Genomic DNA, 20208 nt, shown 5'->3' with positions numbered 1-20208 from the left:
ACGCGTATGCACGGTCATGTACAAGTGGTTCTTCCAAAATTGCTTCAGCCATGCCAGCTTCTGCGTGCTCGGTGATGACTGTAAATATTGATGAATGTGATGCAGCCGTTGCCGGTGTTGCCGAAGTTTGGAGCGAGCTGTGAGAATTTCCAGCTGCTGTTGACGAATCAATGGTGGACGAGTTTGTGAGTGCAAATGATGGTGTCACGACCACGGAAGAGCCCGAAAACCTAGACTACATTGCCGACATCGTACTGAGAACAAGTGAAAATGGGCACAATGTGGAAAGCAACGACGGTCCTTTGTCCACATCCTCGGGAGTGATTGGTGCGGTCGCAGTAGTCCGGTGCTTCTGTGCAAATGCGGAAGGTTGCCGCTTCAGCTGCTCCGACTCCTTAGACCATGTTGGGAAGTGCATGCGCCGCAGGCAGCGAAATTGCCCAAGCAGAAGAACATGCAGGACTATTTCATGCGAAGCTAAGCTAGTTTGATCAATAAAGTGATTTTATAAATGGTATGTGCTTTTATGACAACCAATTATGCAGCGGGCTTATATGGAATTACGCTATATATCAAACTGATAGGTGTTTTTTTGCTAGTTCGATATAGCCGGGTTCGGCTGTAGTAGTAGAGCATACTATGCATCTCGATTTATAGGTGCCTAAGTTACTCATAGCTAGCAAGATTCTTGTAAAGTACTAGTGTGATTAGCCTCCTGAGCATGTGCAACACTGTGTTTTTTACACAAAATTTGGAAGGATAAAAATTTGTGTTAACCCTTTCAGGGTCAATGGCGTAAATATACGGCGCCACGAAGAAGCCCAAAATGGTCGATGCCGTATATTTATGGCACCGTCTGTACGTTTAAAAAGCACACCTATTTCCTAACTTTTTCTTTTCTGGCATGTGCTGCCACTATGTGGGAATACAGGGAATTTTTGTCCCGCGCCTCCCTCTCTCGGTTTTCGTTGCATGGTTTGTTTTTGAGCTAGTTTGCTCCACCATGTCTATATACTACCGCTTACGCATTGGCACACAGGCGGGCGGCCAGTGGTTTGGGTTTCGTTTCGTGGGCCGTTTCAGCTTCTTGTGCTCGCAAAACTGATGGCTATCTCGTTACTAAACGCTCAAAGGGTGACAGCCTGTTTCTCGCTCGTTTAGTGCTCACAGGGGTGTTCATAGGAAGGATGCCGCCGTGCATGCGTTTCCTTTTCTTTTTTTTGTTTTTTAGAGACATTTGAAAACTAATTGCCTCTGGTTGGCAATAAGATGAAGATAGACGGATGTTTGTCACACGTTTTGCTTTTTTGATGGGCACACAACCACACAGTTTTCTTGAGTGCGCTCACCTACGTAGTTCAATTACGCTATGGATGTAAATATTAGTGCAGGAGCAGGAACATTTGACAGTTGCGAAATATTCTTGTGTTCACATTTTCTAAGCCTTGAACTATGTGTATAACAATGCATCAAATTTTTAATTCTTATAAGTTTATTTCCTTTTCTTTATAGTTGTTATTCATGAATAAACAGTACATATATACGAATGCAGAATATTTTTTTCATAATTTACGGTCACCCTAGAAAAATTATGGTAATTTTTTTTTAATATAGGGCCCTCAGAAGAACTAGAATCTGCAATAAAAAAAATCCACCCTGGGCAGTCGCATGTGGCGAGAAAAATGACCCTGAAAGGGTTAAATTTGCTGGTATGCGGTTTGATATATGGGTTCTTTTGCTTTACCTGATTTGATATTCTGTTCAGTATGCACACAACCCTAGCTGTTATATCTCTGGTAGTAGGCATGGCACAATTTCATACCTGCAGACATTGTTGCTAGACTAACACACTGGCATTGGCCAGCGTTGTTGGCATGCCGCACAGGAGCACCCATGCATGTCTACAACACTTGGAGCCAGAGGGCTTGACATCACACCAAGAAAGTAAATAATTTGATTGGAGCTGCTTGTTTTTTGTCAACAGTGGTTTGTGCATGGCCAACCTGTCTAGACATTAAGCCTCTTCAAAGGGAAGAAAAGCACACTAAATCATGCTTGGGTTTCCTTGTGGAAAACTGGTGAGTTTAATGCTAGTCAGGCATGGTGAAGTGTACGTGGATTCAGAACGAAAAGATTATGACTTGGAATAATAAGTGAAGTTTGTGAATCACAGCCTCCAAAATCAGCATTGAAATGTAGGCTGCACATGAATAATGTTATCAGTGTAGCAGCCTTTCATGGAGGGTTCTTGGGGTTGTCTGCTGTCAAGTTTCATTTTGCACACACACATTCTGTGTTGGCACTGTTTATATGCTTCTGATAACTTTCTACTGACATATCAATTTGAACCCTGGCAACTCGTGAGTCACCTGTCGCTGCTGCTTGTTCCTCTTTTATCTTTTGTGCCTTTTTCTAGATTCATTTTCCAAGCTACAGTTCTCATAGACTTTTGGCTGTCTACTTGGTGTGTAGTTCATAGTAGCATCTTTGGATTGCATAGTATGGCTCTTTAAGTTGTGTTGGCTTGAGCAGCTGTAGTGTGTGCATCATTGTCTGTGTCATCATCTCACAAGCTGATTCGTGGGATGCAATCTTCACACGCTATGGCGATCTCTCACGCATGCTTCTGTCTTTAGGGATGCTTAATATAGTCTTTACCTGAGCCATAGCCATTATTTTTATTTGGTACAAAACACTTCTTACTTACAGTCCATCTCCACCAGGCATTGTTGCCACCTGAGCGACAAATCTCTCCAACTCAGTCTCTTTGTCACTTCCTGTTTGTTGTGAATCAAACGGACGATGACTGAGTGTAGAATGGCCAAGCAAACATTGTAAATATAACTTGTCATCTCGCATACTGTATAGTCATAGTCGCACACTGTCTGCTGGAGAAAATCATGCACCCCGTTACGATTGGCCAGTGAGGGTAGTGACTTTCTAGCCTCTCCAAGCCCACCTCGAGGAATCGCTTCGTGAAGCCAACAATGTGTCTCCCTCGGACAGACTACCGGCACTGCAAGGCAAGACACGTTTGGTAGACCGAGTATTGTTAGCTGGCTTGCTGTCGCCTTCACGGACGAATTGGAGCAAGGAAACTCCAGGAAAAGGGTGTTTACAGCATTCCCCCACGGACTCCGATAATCATCATAGTCATTTGACAGACGTGGCAGTTAACTGCGGAGTCAGCTCAGGAACCAAAACATGCCAGCTTGAGTCAAGCGTGACAAACCCTGTCTATGAGGCCCCACTTTTTTCGGTGTGTTCAGTGAAACAAAAGTTTGAGAGTGAGTGTGTTAACCCTCACCCTCAAAGGTGGGTCCTTCGATGACTCTGGACACTCCAATTGGACGAATGTTGGACGGCCGTTTCCCTGAGGATATAGGGAGGACAGAGAGGGTTATAAGCAGCCGTTTTCGGCTCCTCAGTGCTTAATTTTCAGTAATGTTAGACTGATGAAATGTAACATTCTCTATTATGAGTCAGACAACAGCATGGGCCAGCTACCCCTTTTTACATGCCCGACCCCAATTACAACCTGTACAGTTGAAAGCATCATAATCATTTACAGCTCCCCAGTGACGAGTGTTTACATAGGAGAACTGAACTATAGGAGAATAGTTAAATGAATGAATGCTTTTATTTCTTTCATTATGTATGATTCAGATCTAATAATCAAAGCATTCAGATTTCTGGCCTTTTCAGCCACCTCTGTGTTGGCACATAATGCTGTCTTTTGCAGAACGTGTCTCTCTATAGGGGTTACCACATTAATGGAACACCTGTTCTTACATATCATCTAAAGTGGTTCGTTTGCGAGGCCTTTTGTTACATTTGTACACAATTGTGTCAAAGGTAACATATGTAAACATACAGAAAAATGATACACAGCTGGAACAGCTGTTGCAAAGAACTGATATAAGACAAGTGGTACCTCCCCACTCACCTCACTTCGTTGTACATACCTCACTGTATAGTCAAAATAATTAACTTTTTTTCCTTACTGAAGGTTCACTGATAGCTACACTGTGTCATGATCAATGGTTACGGCTTGAGCATTTAAAACGACAGATAAAATTTTTGTAAAGGCTGTATAGCTTGCAGCATAGCATAAACAGCCAAAGAATCCCAAGCTATGTCTGGTGCACAACAGTTGGGCACGTGGGTGTATGGCAGTAAACTAGGCGAAGCAGAAATACTCCTAAGCCATCATGATGGCAGCCACCATAGAGTGAAGTAAAAAATGAGTTTTTGTGGAAGCTAAGGGTCATTAAGAAATTTGTTGGAAGTCACGGGAAATTGCAGCGCCTCCCGAGCAGCGAAGGCAGGGTACACATACCTTTGTGATTGTTTAGGACTTGTTTTGGCTGCCGTACTTGTATGGTGCTAACATTCAAAGGGCTAAAGCAGAGTGATCGAGTTTCTATTGCTTGGCTTTGCCATTGGCTGGGGTTGTCTTGATTACCAACTTGGCGCTCAATGAAGTGGTAGTCTTGTAACTGAAAGACACAGCTGTTATGAGAATTTTATTGCCGGGAAAGCGAGACACAACAGAGAGCAATGCCTAACTGACCTGATCTATCCAAACTTTACTGCAAGGTGTGAGGTTATTGCTCTCTCTTGTGCTCACTTTTGCAAGTCTTGCTTCATTGCAACTTGAGGACTGCTTTTTCCACTCACAAGCAGTCCATTGTTATCATGAATGCCTAGGAATGACCAGAAAGACGTTATCCAGCACATCCTTCATGTCTAACACATCCTCTGGGTTTGTTTTTTGCTTTTTTTTGGCCCCTGTACCATTAGTTTCACATGTACTACTGGTGAGAAGGCCTTACCAGTGAACTAAACACTCTTGTTAACAGCTACTTCTTCATCAGCACGCATGAAGTTATTGTGACCATCCAACCCATCCCCCCCCCCCTTTTGCATCGTGCCTTTTGCAGTGCGCTCTTTGCATCGGGCCTGTGATAATGGCACTATACCACTCGTATTGTCATCACCTACGTATTCAGTCAACTCTGACCAGCGATGCCAAATAAATATGTGATGCCAGCTGTGTGACACAGAGACCTGTGTGTTTATCAAAACCTTCAATTGGCAGTCAATGTGGCAGCCCACAGACACATTACAGCCACCATTTCAGGTGCCATAACAAGTGCACGTTGGTGGGACACTTAAGTGCACTTGCTAATTCTGAGCACTGAAGTGCTCAGAATTAGCCTCTCCCTGTACACACAATTCTTGTTTTTCACATATTGGTTGTGTGGCCACAGCTAGGAAGAACAGTTCAAGACAACACCACATGTACATTACGGGATGGGTAGGCGCACCAATGTGCCTACATTCCATAAATCAGCAGCATCAAAAACATTGCTCGAATCATCATGAATAGCTTCTTAATCATGGGGTAGGTAGGAGGCAGCTTGCGATTCCCGTCAAAATACCATTTATGTGTGCCATTTGTGTTTAAGCACAACAAATATAGACTTGCTGCTGGCTGTGTTTCTTGGTGGCATTTTAGCCTCTTCAGATCCAGCTTCCTCAATGAAAGCACTTCATGAAATGGATTCATCTTGTCACTGGACTATTACTACAGGTCTGGTACCCTGCACAACTAGTGCATTCTTTGCTCTCCTTAACCCATTTCATTCGCATTAGCATTGCATGGCACGTACCAATTGCGCAGCTTCCTGCAAGCCACTTGATGATAGTGCGGCATCAGCAGCTTCCTATTATTTTCTTTCGTCAACATGCTCCGCTGAAGTTGCATATCATATTGACTACAAATAAAGACAGGGACAGTGGAAGAGAACACAGAAACGACACGGGCGGTAACTTTCAACTGGTTTATTCACGGTAACCCGTGGCAGTATATAGACAATTAGAACATGCACAGAATGTAGCAAACAAGAACATTCGTCAGCCTAGTGGGGCAACCAATTATAAAAAAAAAAACAAAAAAAAAATACAATCTATCTCCGATTGAAACAACCTTATGGAAGTATCACTAACACAGTCTTGGCCTGTCTTTTTTATGTGATATGCCTCCATAAGCTCGTGCCCAGTCTGGTCCTGGCTTCTCCTTAGAATCTTTATCTCCTTGAAAAGTGGTGCACAGGGGCAGGCATTGCAGTGCGCATGCAAGTGCTCCAATTCATCTTTCGTTGAAGTTGTGTCTGAAGTTGTGTCTCGGTCCACTGCTTTCTGGTGAAACACTCCACTTGATGAGGGGGACAGTGAAAACAAACAAACAAATTGAAATTGCTTTTTGCCTTCACTACCCACCACAGTCACATTTTTCATGCGCCTCTTACACCTTGTATATATTGCTATGCATGCCCTGACACTCCTAGACAAATGCTGTCATGTGTCAGGTCATGTAATGAGTGAGCTGGTTGACGCAACTCTTTGAGAACATATATGTGAATGTAGCTGGTGCACTGTCATAATCCTCACCCTAATTTGTCCGGGGCAGTTTTTCTATGATGTCAACCATGCAAGCATTCTGTGATGGGGCGGCCACGGTGGCGGCATTTCGATGGGGGCGAAATGCGAAAAAACCTGTGTACTTAGACTTACGTGCACGTTAAAGAACCCCAGGTGGTTGAAATTTCCGGAGTCCTCCACTACGGCGTGCCTCATAATCAGAAAGTGGTTTTGGCAAGTAAAACCCCATAATTTAATTTTTAATTCTGTGATGGGGCACACTTCAAGTGTATGCAAATGCACTTGGGTGCTTTGTAGGCTTTCATTAGCTGTATGCAGACAGAAAAATTGCTGACTTATTCTGGCACCCTGTTGCAGAAATATAGTCTAAATATGTTTCATTATTAAAAGAGATATACAGTCGAATCCTGATACGACGAATCACCCTAGACCGCCGAAAATCGTCGTTATCCTGAAAGGTCGTATAGTCAAAGCTACAAAATTAGCCATTCTGCCCATCAACCCACCATTTCACAAGTTGTTACCGTTTGAGCGATCAACGAAAACATTACTGTTGGCTTTCGGCCTGCGCTGTTGCTATGTTCCATAGATTCCGCTTCCATGCACCACAGAAGCACCATATAATAAGAGTGACGCACACAAAGCAGATGCTCTCGCTGAGAAAACTACTCACAAAAAGGTAACTCCATGTTGCCTCCAAAGCACAATGTTTCTTGTTGTTTGTTTTTCACATTCCTTGCCGTGGACACCGCGCAACTGTCCCACTCGAGGTGGACACCTGAACTATTCCAAAGTGCAAGCGCGCGTAAACGACACTGTCCGGAAGATGCAAAATATGACCGTGTGGCATCCCTGCGAGTATGGAGATTACGTTTCGCTATGCGCATGGCTAGTACGGCCACAGAAAAAAGATAGAAAGACTGAGGCGTGCGCTGAAAAAAAGGGCAAAAGAAGGAAGAGACGTGCCTCATTTGCTAGGCGACACTTGCCTGGGCGGAGCATGTGCTTGTAAAACCCGATGTGTCATCGCCTCCTCAAGAGAGAAAAAAATTATCTCCCACAGTTTCATTTTTATTATTATTGAGCACTGCCTGAGGTTTTCCGAACACGTGTGCTGCGGCGTTTGCTTTCTGCACCTTGTTGTCTGCTAGCCTGCTGTTTGGCTGCCGTGAAGGATACACAGAAATCTAAGAATCCCCAGATTTCGGAATATTAGTTCGTAGTACTGAGGCATCGTTAACATAACACGGAAACTGAATGATCGTTATTCTGAAAAGTTCAGTGTTCTGAAGTTTGCAGAACTGAAATATTTTTACATTGAAACCGTAGGAAGTCAGCAGAGGATTTCTGAAAAGTTTGTTAATCTGAAAAGCTTGTTAATGCAGTGTTCATAATAATGAGGTTTCACTTTAAAATGATTTTTGTCATGTGAGTAGTAACTTTTTGTGGCAAGAATTTTATTGTCTCTGCCATTCGTTATTGGAAAGTTTGACTGTAGCAGCATCTCGAACATTCAACTTAGGCCAGGCCCTTGCTTGATAGACGGTGGCTGCACCTCTGAAGCCTTAGCACAGTCTTCCAGAAAAGGATTTTGTGTAAATCGCAGGAAAGGCCAAATAACAATGTGTAGTTAGCCTTTATAGACATGTACTTTTAATATGTGGGAAGTTCATTTCCTCATTATGAATTGCCTAAGTGAATCTTGTTTGTTTCTTCGTAACTGCACTTCCCATTTGGGCATTAGTCCACTCAGAGGCTTAATCTTGAGGCTGCTATTTTTGCTTTAACATCAGTTTCTTTTTCTTTTCTTTAATTACCTGCATTGTACTATATATTTTGTCAAAGAAATCAAAGTATTGGGCATGATTACCATAGAACTCTGGAAGAAAACCAAACCTAAGCCATCTTCGAGACCTTGGCCATTTCAGTAAGCAGTACCTGAGTAGACAAAATGCCATTTAATAGTGCCGACTTGAGAAGTATGCGTCAACCATTTTATTCTAGAGCTATGGTTTCCATTCAAAGGATCAATTTGTGAGCAAATCAAGTGATCAAATTGTAAGCACAATGTACTCTTTATTTTTCCTTTATGCATCACGAAGTGAGGTTCTCTATATATTCCTCGATTGCCTGGCCAAATGTTTTTAATGTAGAAACAGTGCTAAACATGATGAGCAAAGAAAAGATATTGACAGCACACTCTTTTGTTGCTTTTTCTTCATGGTGTGTGTTTATTGCAATTTCTACATTATCCACAACAAATGAGCCCAACAGTTTTTGGCCAGATGTTGGCGAACGTTTTAGGGTGGGACCCTGCTGTGCATGCGTCTGAGCGCCCTCGTTAAGTTATGGCTGGTACGAGAGCATTGTGCATGTGCAGGATCCAGGAGTGTGAGGCAGAGTTGGGCACGCTGAAGCAGACCCTGAACACCACCTCGAAGGAGCTGCAGGACATGAAGGATGCCAATCAGGTGCGCACTAACCACTTCCATGGCATGACGCCTACACTGTGAGACCCAGCCAGTTTGCTTTTCTGTCTGTCTGCATGCACCAAGAATTATGCAGATCTTGTGCACTGCTGTGTGAATCGTTATGTGCATAGCTTTTATATAGCCAGCTAGACAAAATGGAACATTATGACAAGAGACACGCTGCAGATTTCAGTGACGAGCGCATCCCTCAGCCATCATACTGGACCTCGCAGAGAAAGCGGAACTTTTATTCAGCACTAAGCATGTTGAATCGCAATACACAATGTGCTTGACATTGTAGAAACGTGCCATAGTGTCACAGTATGATGACACGTATAGTGAATTTTGGCAACTAATGTTTCGACCATCTTCTGTCTTCATCAGCTATAGAAGATAGGCCTGCTCACTTGAAAACTACGTCCTGTGTCTTATTTTTTGTTACTGTGATCCAGAAATATGTATTTATCTCTCGATAGAAACAACCTGGAAATTTAATATGTGCTTAGTCTTGTTCTTCACAAATTTTCAGCCTAGAAACAATCTTACAAACAGTTTTTACCTTTGCAGTTTCGAAATAATAGTTTTCCCCAAAAGTGCTAATTGCCCAAACAGTGCAAATTGAGAAAAATCAGTTCAGAGATCTCAAAACATCCACAACGCATGCAACTCTAGCATAGAAAAACTAACTTTTTTCTCTTCTATCACTTAGATAATAACCAAGCTTAGCTTGACATGAGCCTTGATGTGAACAAGTGTGAGAGCTAACTACTACGTTATGTGTGCATCTTCAAAACCTATACACCTTTGATTGCATAACGATAGGCCTTTTAGTCGAGTGAGAAGGAAAGGGCATGCAGGAAGCCATTCCTTCCCTCTGGCTTGTGTGAGTCGGTGCGGCGCTGCTTGAAGGTGTTGCCATCGTGTGTTGCGGAATGATTTGGAGATGTTTTAGCTTGTTCTCTATGAAACTTAAGCGCTGTCAGTTCGTGTGAGGTTGTCAAAGAACCACTGTGTAGCCTTTCAGTGCAGCAGTAACTACAGTATGCGTAAATTTCTCTTGGCTGTGCAAACATGTGACATGCATCATCAGCTGTGGTGCGTGCATGTGTTGTGAACTATTTTGGCTGTATAAGTTTTGACTTGACGAAGAGAACCGGTGTCTATGAATTGCCAGCATGAATCGTAAAATACTCTTGCTGTCGGATCACTTGGCGTGGGAACTAAAGCATAAGAGTGCTTGTGTACAGCCAACCTACGGCAATCCCAAAACATCTAAGCACCGACCATTATAAACCATTTGTATCAGCCACGGGCACCATTCTCACATAATTTCAAGTCTAGTAGACTTAAAATTGCTATTCTATGTCTGCGCCAGCCTCCTGTATGAGGCCGATGGCATTGCTAAACACAGCAATCACTGAGGCTGGTAAACCAGCACGATATTTAGGTTTTGTGCTCGAGTATTGCCTTTCTTTCCTGTAAAGCATTAACATCCAAAGGGGATTGCATAGAAAGAGTCCGACGGCTGTTTGTGAGGACACAATTTCCGTAAAACAGGTGATTGCATCATAGTGGATGATAGGAACAAGACCCAAAAAATTGTTTTCGTCCTCTTCCTTTGCGATAAAAAAAGTGGCAAACATTGCAATAAGATCTTGCATGGTCATGCCACATGCTTGTATACCATGCACTATATAGAGCAAGCAGACCTATAACCCAGCTTCCGTCACTTCTTTGGATACTTGCGCAGTCTGCAACCGGTCGCTCGACCGCTCAAGTGTGCTTTGCACTGTACGGTATGCTGTTTTTACTAACCAAAACTATTTGATCTGAAGGCAGAAATCGCATCTGACAAACAGTGTGGTCGCTCAATGTATTTAAAGTTAACAATTTGAACGCTTGTCAAAAAAAAGAAAGAACAGCACAACTTATTTCACAGCAGAATGGTACCCGTGCTGTTAGTATCATCATATTGAGTTTGAGTTCATTGAGCGTTACATGGTGGGGGTTGCATATAAAGAAAGGTATACAGAAAGCCATTTTCAAGACCTTCTTGGCCATTTCATTAAGCAGTATCTGAGCAGACAAAATGCCTTTTAATAGTGCTGACTTGAGAGGTATGTGTCAGCCATTTTATTCTAGAGCTACAGTTGCCATTCGAAGGATCAAATTGTAAACAAATCAAGGGATAAAAGTTTAAGCACAATGCACTCTTTATTTTTCCTTTACGCATCACAAAGTCAGGTTCTCTATATCTTCCTCGATTGCCTGACTTAGTGGGAACACTGCAATGGGAACTCTTGTTAAAGTATGCATAAAAATAATAAAAAATAACAAGCAATTGCAAAATGCAGGCATACAATGCAAGCAAACAGAATCAGTTGCGAAATACATGTAAACAACATACAAATACACGTAGTTAGCAAGAATAGGAAGTAACGAACAGAAGAACTAATCAATAAAGGTGAAATTAGACATCCACCAATTCATAGCAATTGCTAAAAAGGAAACCCATGTGGGTTCCTTATACAACGGAGAACACTTTATAATGGCACTAGACATAAAAGGAGCTTTTGACAATGTTAGCCACATGGCAATCTTGGAAGGCCTTAACAGCCTAGACTGTGGGAAGAAAGTACACGCATACGTCAAAGCCTTCCTCTCCAATAGAACAGCAACAATAGGTTTAGGAGAGATCCGATCGCAAAAACTCCCCACACCAAACAAGGGGACACCCCAAGTTTCAGTAATTTCCCCGATACTCTTTAGCATCGCAATGATTGGCCTAGGGCATAAACTAAGCAAAATTGAAGGCGTACAACATGCCATGTATGCAGATGACATCACCATCTGGGCCACTAAAGGCTTGCTGTGCCAAAAAGAAAGCTTTCTGCAAGAAGCAGCCACTTGCGTGGAAGAATATGTCGGGGAAAGAGGCCTTGAGTGCTCAATGGAGAAATCTGAGCTCCTGAGAATTACATTGAGCAAGAAAAGCAAAGAAACCCTTAACATGTGGCTAAAGGGGCAGCCGGTATCGGAAAGCCAGCAAATAAGGATCCTTGGAATGTGGGTGCAATTCAACCAGCACTGCACCCGCATGCTGAAAACACTCAAGCAGTCAACAACCCAAATAGCACGCGTGATGAAGCGGGTGTCACAAAAGAGATGTGGGATGAAAGAAGGAGACACACTTAAACTGGTTGGGAACCTGGTGGTCAGCAGGGTCGCATACTCACTCCCGTGCTGCAACTGCACCAAACAGGAAATACAAGAAGCAGACACCATTTTACGCAAAACGTACAAAACAGCACTTTACCTGCCATACAATACATCGACAGAGAAACTAATGGCACTTGGTTTAAGCAACACCTTCAAAGAACTAAAAGAAGCCCAAAGTATCGCACAGCTCATGAGACTCCAGCAGACCAAAACGGGAAGGGAGCTGCTAATAAGGCTAGGCTTCGCGGAATCAATCAAAGAAACCCAAAGAACGGAGGGGATTCCTGATGAATATCAGAAAACATAGACTGTTAGCCCCCTACCCAAAAACATGGACCCAAACCTCCACACGGCTTGAAGGGACGCAAGGGTGAAATACGTCGAAAAGTACCTGGCCACAAAAAACACAACAGTATACACAGATGCTGCAGTATACGCCAAGCAAAGAGGAACAAACATAGTAAATACAGCTGCGATAGTAATAAGCCCGGACTACAAAGAGATCAGCAGTGCATCAATGAAGGACTGCTTGGTAACGGAAGCTGAGAAAATAGCCGTAGCTCTAGCGGCAGTGGAGGGCTACCGATCCAAAAGGCCCTTAACCCTTTCGCTGTCAGACCTTTCTGGCCGTGACGCACCCCCAGTGTCGGCTTGGTTTCAGGGAACGAGCATAACAGGGAATAAACATAGCAATTTATTTTTGATTATGATTGGTATACAAATAACATAGTCAATGCAGTATGCACATTTCAGTGCTCTGCAGCTGTTGTTAGTAAGCATCATCATCATCATCATCAGCCTGACTATAACATCCGTTCAACATCCGAATCTGGCGATGCGGAACTCATCTCTTCCTCGCGTGAGACGCTGTCCAAGTCCAATTCCGAGCTCGGCTCGTATTCTGAATCGGAAGAGCCACCGCTCCAAAGAGCAGACGAAGGTCCCGCGCGCTCAGCCATCCGAAAGTAACCGCGCGCAGGGAGGATGCGCTTTCACTTGCCCGCACAACGGAGAGAAATGGGAGATTATGTGATCAAGAAGACAGAGGGAGATGAAAAAAGGCTAAAACATAGTTCGAAGGGCTTTACGTTTACTGCTGCAAGTCAGCAGTGAGGGTGTGGCGAGAGAGCGAAAGCAGCGATCGAGTCACTCTTTTCGGAGAGGCAACGGCACGTGTGCCTGAACTTGACGCGCCGTAGCAGACACACCAACAGAAGAAAAATAAAAACTTTCAAACCAGCGGAGATGGCAGAACAACCCTTGAACCCATAACCACACGCGCGCGACGCATGATCCAGCGAATGCGGAGCCACCGCGCCACTCAGCAAAGAGAAAGTGGGGAGTGGCAGTCGCACCGTACGCTTCAATACATATACCCACACAGGTCGGGGCGAAAATACGAACTTGTAGAAAGAGTCAACAGATGGCGTGGCCAGTCTAGGAGCGCCAGCTTTGCGCCCAGGCGCGAAATTTGTAACGCACGATAGAGAACGTACCGGTACGTCAGTGACACTGTGGGGGGGAAGCGCGATGATGTACCAGTACGTCCGTGACAGCGAAAGCGTTAATAATACTCACCGACTCGCAAGCTACGTGTCGGAATTAATGAACAGCAGAATGGGACGCAGAGCGCTTCACATCCTCCGCTCCTGCAGGGCTAACAACAAAGTCAGGCATACGATTTTCTAGGTACCAGGACACGCTGGAATAGAAGGAACGTAAGGCGGACAAGGCAGCTCGAGAGCACACAAACCGAGCGGCCACAAGCGCTGACCCTGAGGAACCCATACCAGTTGACCCAAGCTACTCTGACATTCTGAATACTATAAGGGGGTCAGAATCAAATATTCTCCACCCAACAGCCTAAATCAGCCTGAAGCAACCTCTTGGAGGAGGCTGCAAACAGTAACATACCGAAATCTAAACACACTATGCAAGATGGTTCCCATCCAGTATAGAGACATTTGCCCCTGGTGCGGCGCCAAGCCCACCTTATGTATCACCTGACATGGGGATGCATTCACAATCAACAATTCCTTCAAATAAAAGACCCGAGTGCGGAGCAGTGGGAGAGTGTGCTCTCCAGCAGCGACCCGAAAGTCCAGCATGGACTAGTAAGGCACGCTCACCGAGTAGCCGCTGTCAGTGGTGCCCTGGAATAGGGGCGTCGACGCTGTGCAGATGGGGAGAAGACCATGAAGACGGCCAACCACATCTGCCACTGCTAATTTCTAACCACTTAGAGCAAATAGTTTTTCCTCCTCCTCCTCCTGAAAGAAAAGCCCCACAGTTGAAGAAAAATTTGTCCTGGTCCGGGACTCGAACCCGGGACCACTGCCTTTCCGGCGCAGCGGCTCTACCATCCGAGTTAGCAGAAGGGTTGAAATCCGGGCCAGTTGGTACATACTTGAAGGAAAAAAACCAGTCAAAAAACACAAAGGACAAGAGGAGAGGTTCACACCAAAACGACTGGACTATCAACTGAGCTTTGTTCCTTAACTCCTTTGTGTTTTTTGACTGGTTTTTTGCCTTCATCTGAGTTAACCAGGCACCTAGCAGATAGCAGAGCAAAGTTGAATTTGTCGGCAACTCGAAGCAAAGGCAAGAGTTTGATGTAATAATTCTGTGGAAACCTGAAAGGCGGAGAGAACCAATTAATGAAGGGAAAATCAGACATCCACCCATTCGTAGCAATTTCCACGAAGGAAACCCATATGGGTTCCTCGAAAGAAAAGCCGCGCAGTTGAAGAAAAATTTGTCCTGGTCCGGGACTTGTACCTGGGACCACCACCTTTCCGAGGCAGATGCTCTACCATCTGAGCTAACCAAGCGGCTAGCAGATGATAGGGCGAAGTCGAATTTGGCGACAACTCGAAGCAAAAGCAAGAGTTGAACAGGCAAACTGAATGAGGACGAGGTTTTAGCCTCCAAGGGTAGACTATTCCACACTTTGATGGCAGCGAAGATTGCAGCATTTTGTCTGTAGTGCGAGCCTGCATCGCATTGAGTAGTTTTGCAGCTGCTCATTGCTGCTATACCACAGCTTGGAACTACAGTGACAACACTGCATTAAGGTCACATTTGTGAAACAAATTTTCAGGAATATACAACAGATCTCCGAGGCTGATTGTAGAATCAGATTAATGTGTGCGCACACATTGCACTGGGCACTCCATCGACCTCAACACCAGCAGAAACTCCGGCCATGCTAACTCCAACAACAGTCTACTCCAACACCAGTCATTTTCATTGGTTAGTCTCGGTTGAATTTTGGTTTCTTCGAAGGAAATTTTACGGTCTGCCGTCAGCAGGCATTTGGTGTGTAGCCGTGCATGGCTTAGCCATGTCTGGGGACAAGGGGATCCTGGGAGTCGAGCCATTGCTTGGTGTTTAGACCTTTAAGGATTCCCAGCAGAGGCAACGCACCCTAGGACTCCAATTGCCACAGGCACATCCGAAAAAGTTCTGTAGGCCTGCCAATACAATTATTAGGCATATTGGTGCTTTTACTGCGACAGGAGACAGCGAGTGCACAGGTGTATAATGAAGGAATACATACTGTGTCCCTTCTCACTCTTCGCATTCTTCATCGCAATACTTCGCACATCCTTTGCCGCATAATACAGCTGCACTGAGGCAGAGCTGACTTTCAAGAACCTGCATTACACAACGTGCTGAACTTGCTTTCAGTTTCGAATCCATTGGCGAAGCTTACAAGGTGGAGTTGGTGCCATTGCTTACAGCGGCGCATTGTTTCAAGGAAAAACACGGCACCGGATGGCAAGAAAGCTAGGCCTAGCGTTACTGCGATGGTGATATGGCTGGCAGTGGATCTGTGTGTGAGAGTACTGGTTCGAGACGGAGAGATAATCAAAATGGTGGCGGTGGTGGCTTCGATTAATGCCATTTCAGACCTGTGGTCACGAAAAAAATCTAGAAGACGGGACGGCAAAGAGTTTTTGCGTCCGAAATTTCAGACCCTGTTATGCATAGACACCATGGGGTACATGGCAGTGCCACGAAAGTGTCTGAATTATCAGCCTTGCCTGAAAAATTGTGCATCCGGAAAATCCCTTGTTGACTTCATAGGCATCTGTCATGGTCACCCTCAAAGTCACATGAACGGCTAGACATAAACATAAATGCATGTAAACCACAAAGTAGGGGGAAGAACCAAAGGAAGCTTTAGCTTTAAAAGACCACGGAACATCAGCTCATTTAGGCTAGCGCAGCAAGACATCATACATTTGTCTTTTAAAAATGCCCTTGAGATCAAGTTACGAACGCAGGTTTGTACTGTGGCAGGCAGCATGCTCAATAAATGCCAGAACAACAGTGCAACAGCCAGGTGAAAAGAAAACAGTTGCTGTGCTGACATTTGTCAGGTTCACAAAATGATGCACCAGAAAATCACAAAACGAGTTGGCATTGACATCATGTTTTCTGCTGTGTTGAAACTGTCGGATCTGTGCGCAAGAGTGGATACAGTTACTCATATGCCATGTGCATGTGATAAAGAGCACCGAGAAGCATTAATTTGTAACTTGCGTGAAGGCAGTAGTGTATTCCATACTGCAAGTTTGTAGGAAGGAGTATGTCAGGTAGACCAGCAGATGCCTTAATGAATGTCAAAAAGGTGTTTAACTGAGCTAGTTGGTTCATTCTTTGAGGACTGTAGCAGCAGAACTTATGGAACACAGACACAGAAGGAACGACTAGATGTGGACGCAAATGCACTGTCAACTGATTTCTTTATTGATATTCCCATGCTTTTTATTTCATTGTCACATCTTGTCTCTTATCTGCCTGAGGCTTCTCTCAAAAAGGTGACTTCTTTAATGAGAGCTCAAGGGAACACTACAATAATGTCAGCAAACCGGCCATACCAAGTCATCTTGGTGAACATTGTGAGACCTGTGGATACAAACATTTTTTCTATAACACACAAGTGCTCATAAAAATGCCGATCAGCTGACATGAATTATTGAAGCCCCCCTGCAGGGGTGTCTTCATCAGCAGGCGTGTTGTGTGTGGCCGTGTGTGGCTTTGCCATGTCTGGGGACCGGGGGATTCTGGGGGTTGAGCCAGTGCCGGGTGTTTCGACATTTAGGGCCCCCTGGCGGAGGCAACACACCTCTTTGGCCTCTGCTTCACATAGACAGTGCCTCCAGAATAACCCACCTGGAGGAAAATAGCAGTCTCCTTTTTTCTTTCCCTTTCACTGTTTCTTCTTTCCTGTCCTCTGTTCACTTCTCAGTGCCCAGTTTCTGGGTGGCACCTTATGTGGCTAACCAGTTTTGGTTACGCTCTATTTGCTTATAGCAGCGATGTACAGCTGGCATTGGCAGTGATTCTCTTGCAGGAACTCCTGTCACGACCCCATGTTGGGCTCATTGGTCGGTGGTGGGCACCGGTGCCAAATAATTAACACATGCTATGGCTGTGGCAGCTCCTCCTGCCTCAGATTGGCCCCTGAAAGGAAGCCGCATTGATGTAATCTGCCACTTTTTTGGTAAAAGTCAAGATAAATTAATCAAGTATCATGTCATTCATTGTGAAAAACCTGAGACTAAAGCCAGATTAATCTCGCCATTTGTTGTTACAAAATTCCTAAAAAAGACCATTGGCATAGGCCACAAAGTTACTAAGATGGCAAATGCAGACGTACTTCTAGAAGTACGCGATGAAGCTCAGTAGAGCAAACTAAGCAATCTTGTGCGTTTTCGTGACATCCCACTAACAGTCACTGCACATCGTACCATGAACACTGCCAAAGTTGTTGTTTCATAATTTGATCAAATGAATCTTTGTGATTCTGAACTCCTGGAGGAATGGAGAAAAGAGAATATCATCGATGTTACAAAAATTAATGTCAGACGCAATGACCAGGAAATACCCACCAAGCACCTGATTCTCACTTATGGCTGCAGCATACTTCCAGAAATAGTTAGAATGGGATACGTAAAAATCAGAGCACTACCCTATGTACCCAGTCCGAGGTGCTGCTTTAAGTGTCAGAAGTTTGGACACGGGTCCTAGAGCTGCTGAGGTTGGCTGACTTATGCAAAATGTGCTGCAAAAGACCATGCTCCCGACAGTTGCAGAGAGACACTCCACTGTCCCAACTGTGAAGGAAACCACCCAGCATACTTTCAGTCCGGTGCCATCTGGAAAAAATGAAAAAGGAATGATAACCATCAAAGTTTCAGAAAAGATAATGTTTCAGCAAGCACACAAACATGTGTCATGGTTTCCGCATACAAGTTATAGCAATGTGGTGCATCAGGAGGCAGTGCCACAGAAGCTTTTCGCGCCTGTCCAGGCCACGTCTAGTCAGCCGACAGTCACAACTCCTGCCTCCACAGTGGTCGAAGCTGCTCTGCCATTCATGAAGACTGGTCAGGAAGCCTTCCGGGCGGCCAGGCGTGAAGGCCCTTGTTCAGGAGCCAAAGGCCCAGATCCCTACATGTCTGCAGAAACAGCGGAAATGGCAGACATCCAGCACCTCAGACGAGGTAATGGACACTATCCCAAGCTCCTCGGCATCCTTAGTGCCAAGGGAAAGGTGTGGCTCTCTTGAACATGCCTGGAAAAACAAAAATCCCACAACAGGTTCGAAAGGCAGTCCTGTTGCCTAGAAAGCACTACCCTACACTTGAACACAGAACACATTTTCTTTCTTAAATAAAGTGGGTACACAAATAATTCACTGGAATGCTTGTGGCATTCTACACAATTTATACGGGATCAGAGAGGTAATGTAACAGCTTAATCCATGGCGGTTCCGTGTTCAAGAAACACCTAAAATCATTGAACACAAGCATCTTGACCGAATAGGCAGTATTCCACTATGATTGTGATGGCGGTCCCACTGCATCATGTGACGTGGCAATTATAGCTGAGAGGTTGGTTGCTTGCCAGCACCTACATCTTCAAACAGATCTAGAGGTGGAAGCTATTAGGGTCATTCTAATTAATATACCTGTGCTCCTTGTATATCCCACCGCCTGGAGCTTAGAGAATTTAAATCACTAGTTAATCAGCTCCTTAAGCCCTGCCTCCCAACAGGTGACCAAAATGCCCATAATTCGTTGTAATGCAACAGACCGTACCATCAAAAACTTTGTTCTGTGTTCTGGTGCAGTTCTACGGAATAAAAAAAGAACCTACCTTCCGTAGTGTTGCACATAAATTGCATTCTTCCATGTATTTAAGCATAGCCTCAGTAGAAATAATGCCACATCTCGACTGGAATGTCATCAAAAATCTCTACGACAGTGACAATTTTCCAGTAGTCCTAAGCCACACCACACACACTGAAAATCCTCTGTGTGCAGCCCTCTGGAAAATGGACTCGGCCAACTGGGAACAGTATCACCAACTTACGCTTCTGAGGCGAGATGGCATAGCATCCTTTAGCATAGGTGATGACGTCGCGTACTTGACAACTTTTATTATTGCTGATGCATCCAAGCGCATTCCACAAACAAATTTTCTGTTAAAAGGTGCATTGAAAAATGCAAGAACACCCGCAAGAACCAAAACAAAGCATGAGAACTCCTACGAGAGTTTCCAACTGCAGAAAACCTCATCAATTTCAAATGCATCAAATCACAGGGAAGGAGAACGCGTAGACGGGCCAGGGGTGAAAGCTGGCAAAAGTACTTAGCAGAAATGAACTGTTATATAGATGAGAAAATAAGCTTAGAGCAGGGTTAGGAAAATAAAAGGTCTGCCACCACACCCTATTTCATTAGCAAATCGTCAAAGTAACATAGCCTAGAAGATCAGGCAAACACTCTCGGAGCTCACTTTGAGCAAGTATCTAGCTGTGCCAATTATTGACATGAATTTTTAAGACATCAGCAGCTGTCGGAAAAGAAGCCACTTCAGCGTAAATGGAGATCACCTCAGGAGTATAACAGCCCTTTTAACATAGCTGAACTCTGTGGAGCACTTCACTCCTGAAGTAAGTCTGTGCCAGGACTTGACCACACCATGTACAGTATGATAAAACACCCACATCTGGAAACTCTAATGACACTCCTTTTACTGTTTAATATTATATGGG

At 44.4% G+C, this 20208-nt stretch overlaps 1 protein-coding gene across 3 annotated transcripts in view; it reads left to right on the top strand.

Moving 5' to 3' along the window:
• Positions 1-20208, top strand: part of Atg16 (Autophagy-related 16) — a 456887-nt gene that overhangs the window by 151384 nt on the left and 285295 nt on the right. For all 3 annotated transcript variants that reach the window (XM_075682849.1, XM_075682848.1, XM_075682850.1), the window contains exon 5: positions 8828-8918. In XM_075682849.1, coding sequence (XP_075538964.1) covers positions 8828-8918 — 91 coding nt within the window. The remainder of the gene's footprint in view (positions 1-8827; positions 8919-20208) is intronic.

Source organism: Dermacentor variabilis, chromosome 2 (assembly GCF_050947875.1).
Source record: "Dermacentor variabilis isolate Ectoservices chromosome 2, ASM5094787v1, whole genome shotgun sequence".
NCBI classification, from domain to species: domain Eukaryota; kingdom Metazoa; phylum Arthropoda; class Arachnida; order Ixodida; family Ixodidae; genus Dermacentor; species Dermacentor variabilis.
Note: the sequence above shows the minus strand (reverse complement) of the source record. Positions and strands in the feature narration are given on the sequence as shown.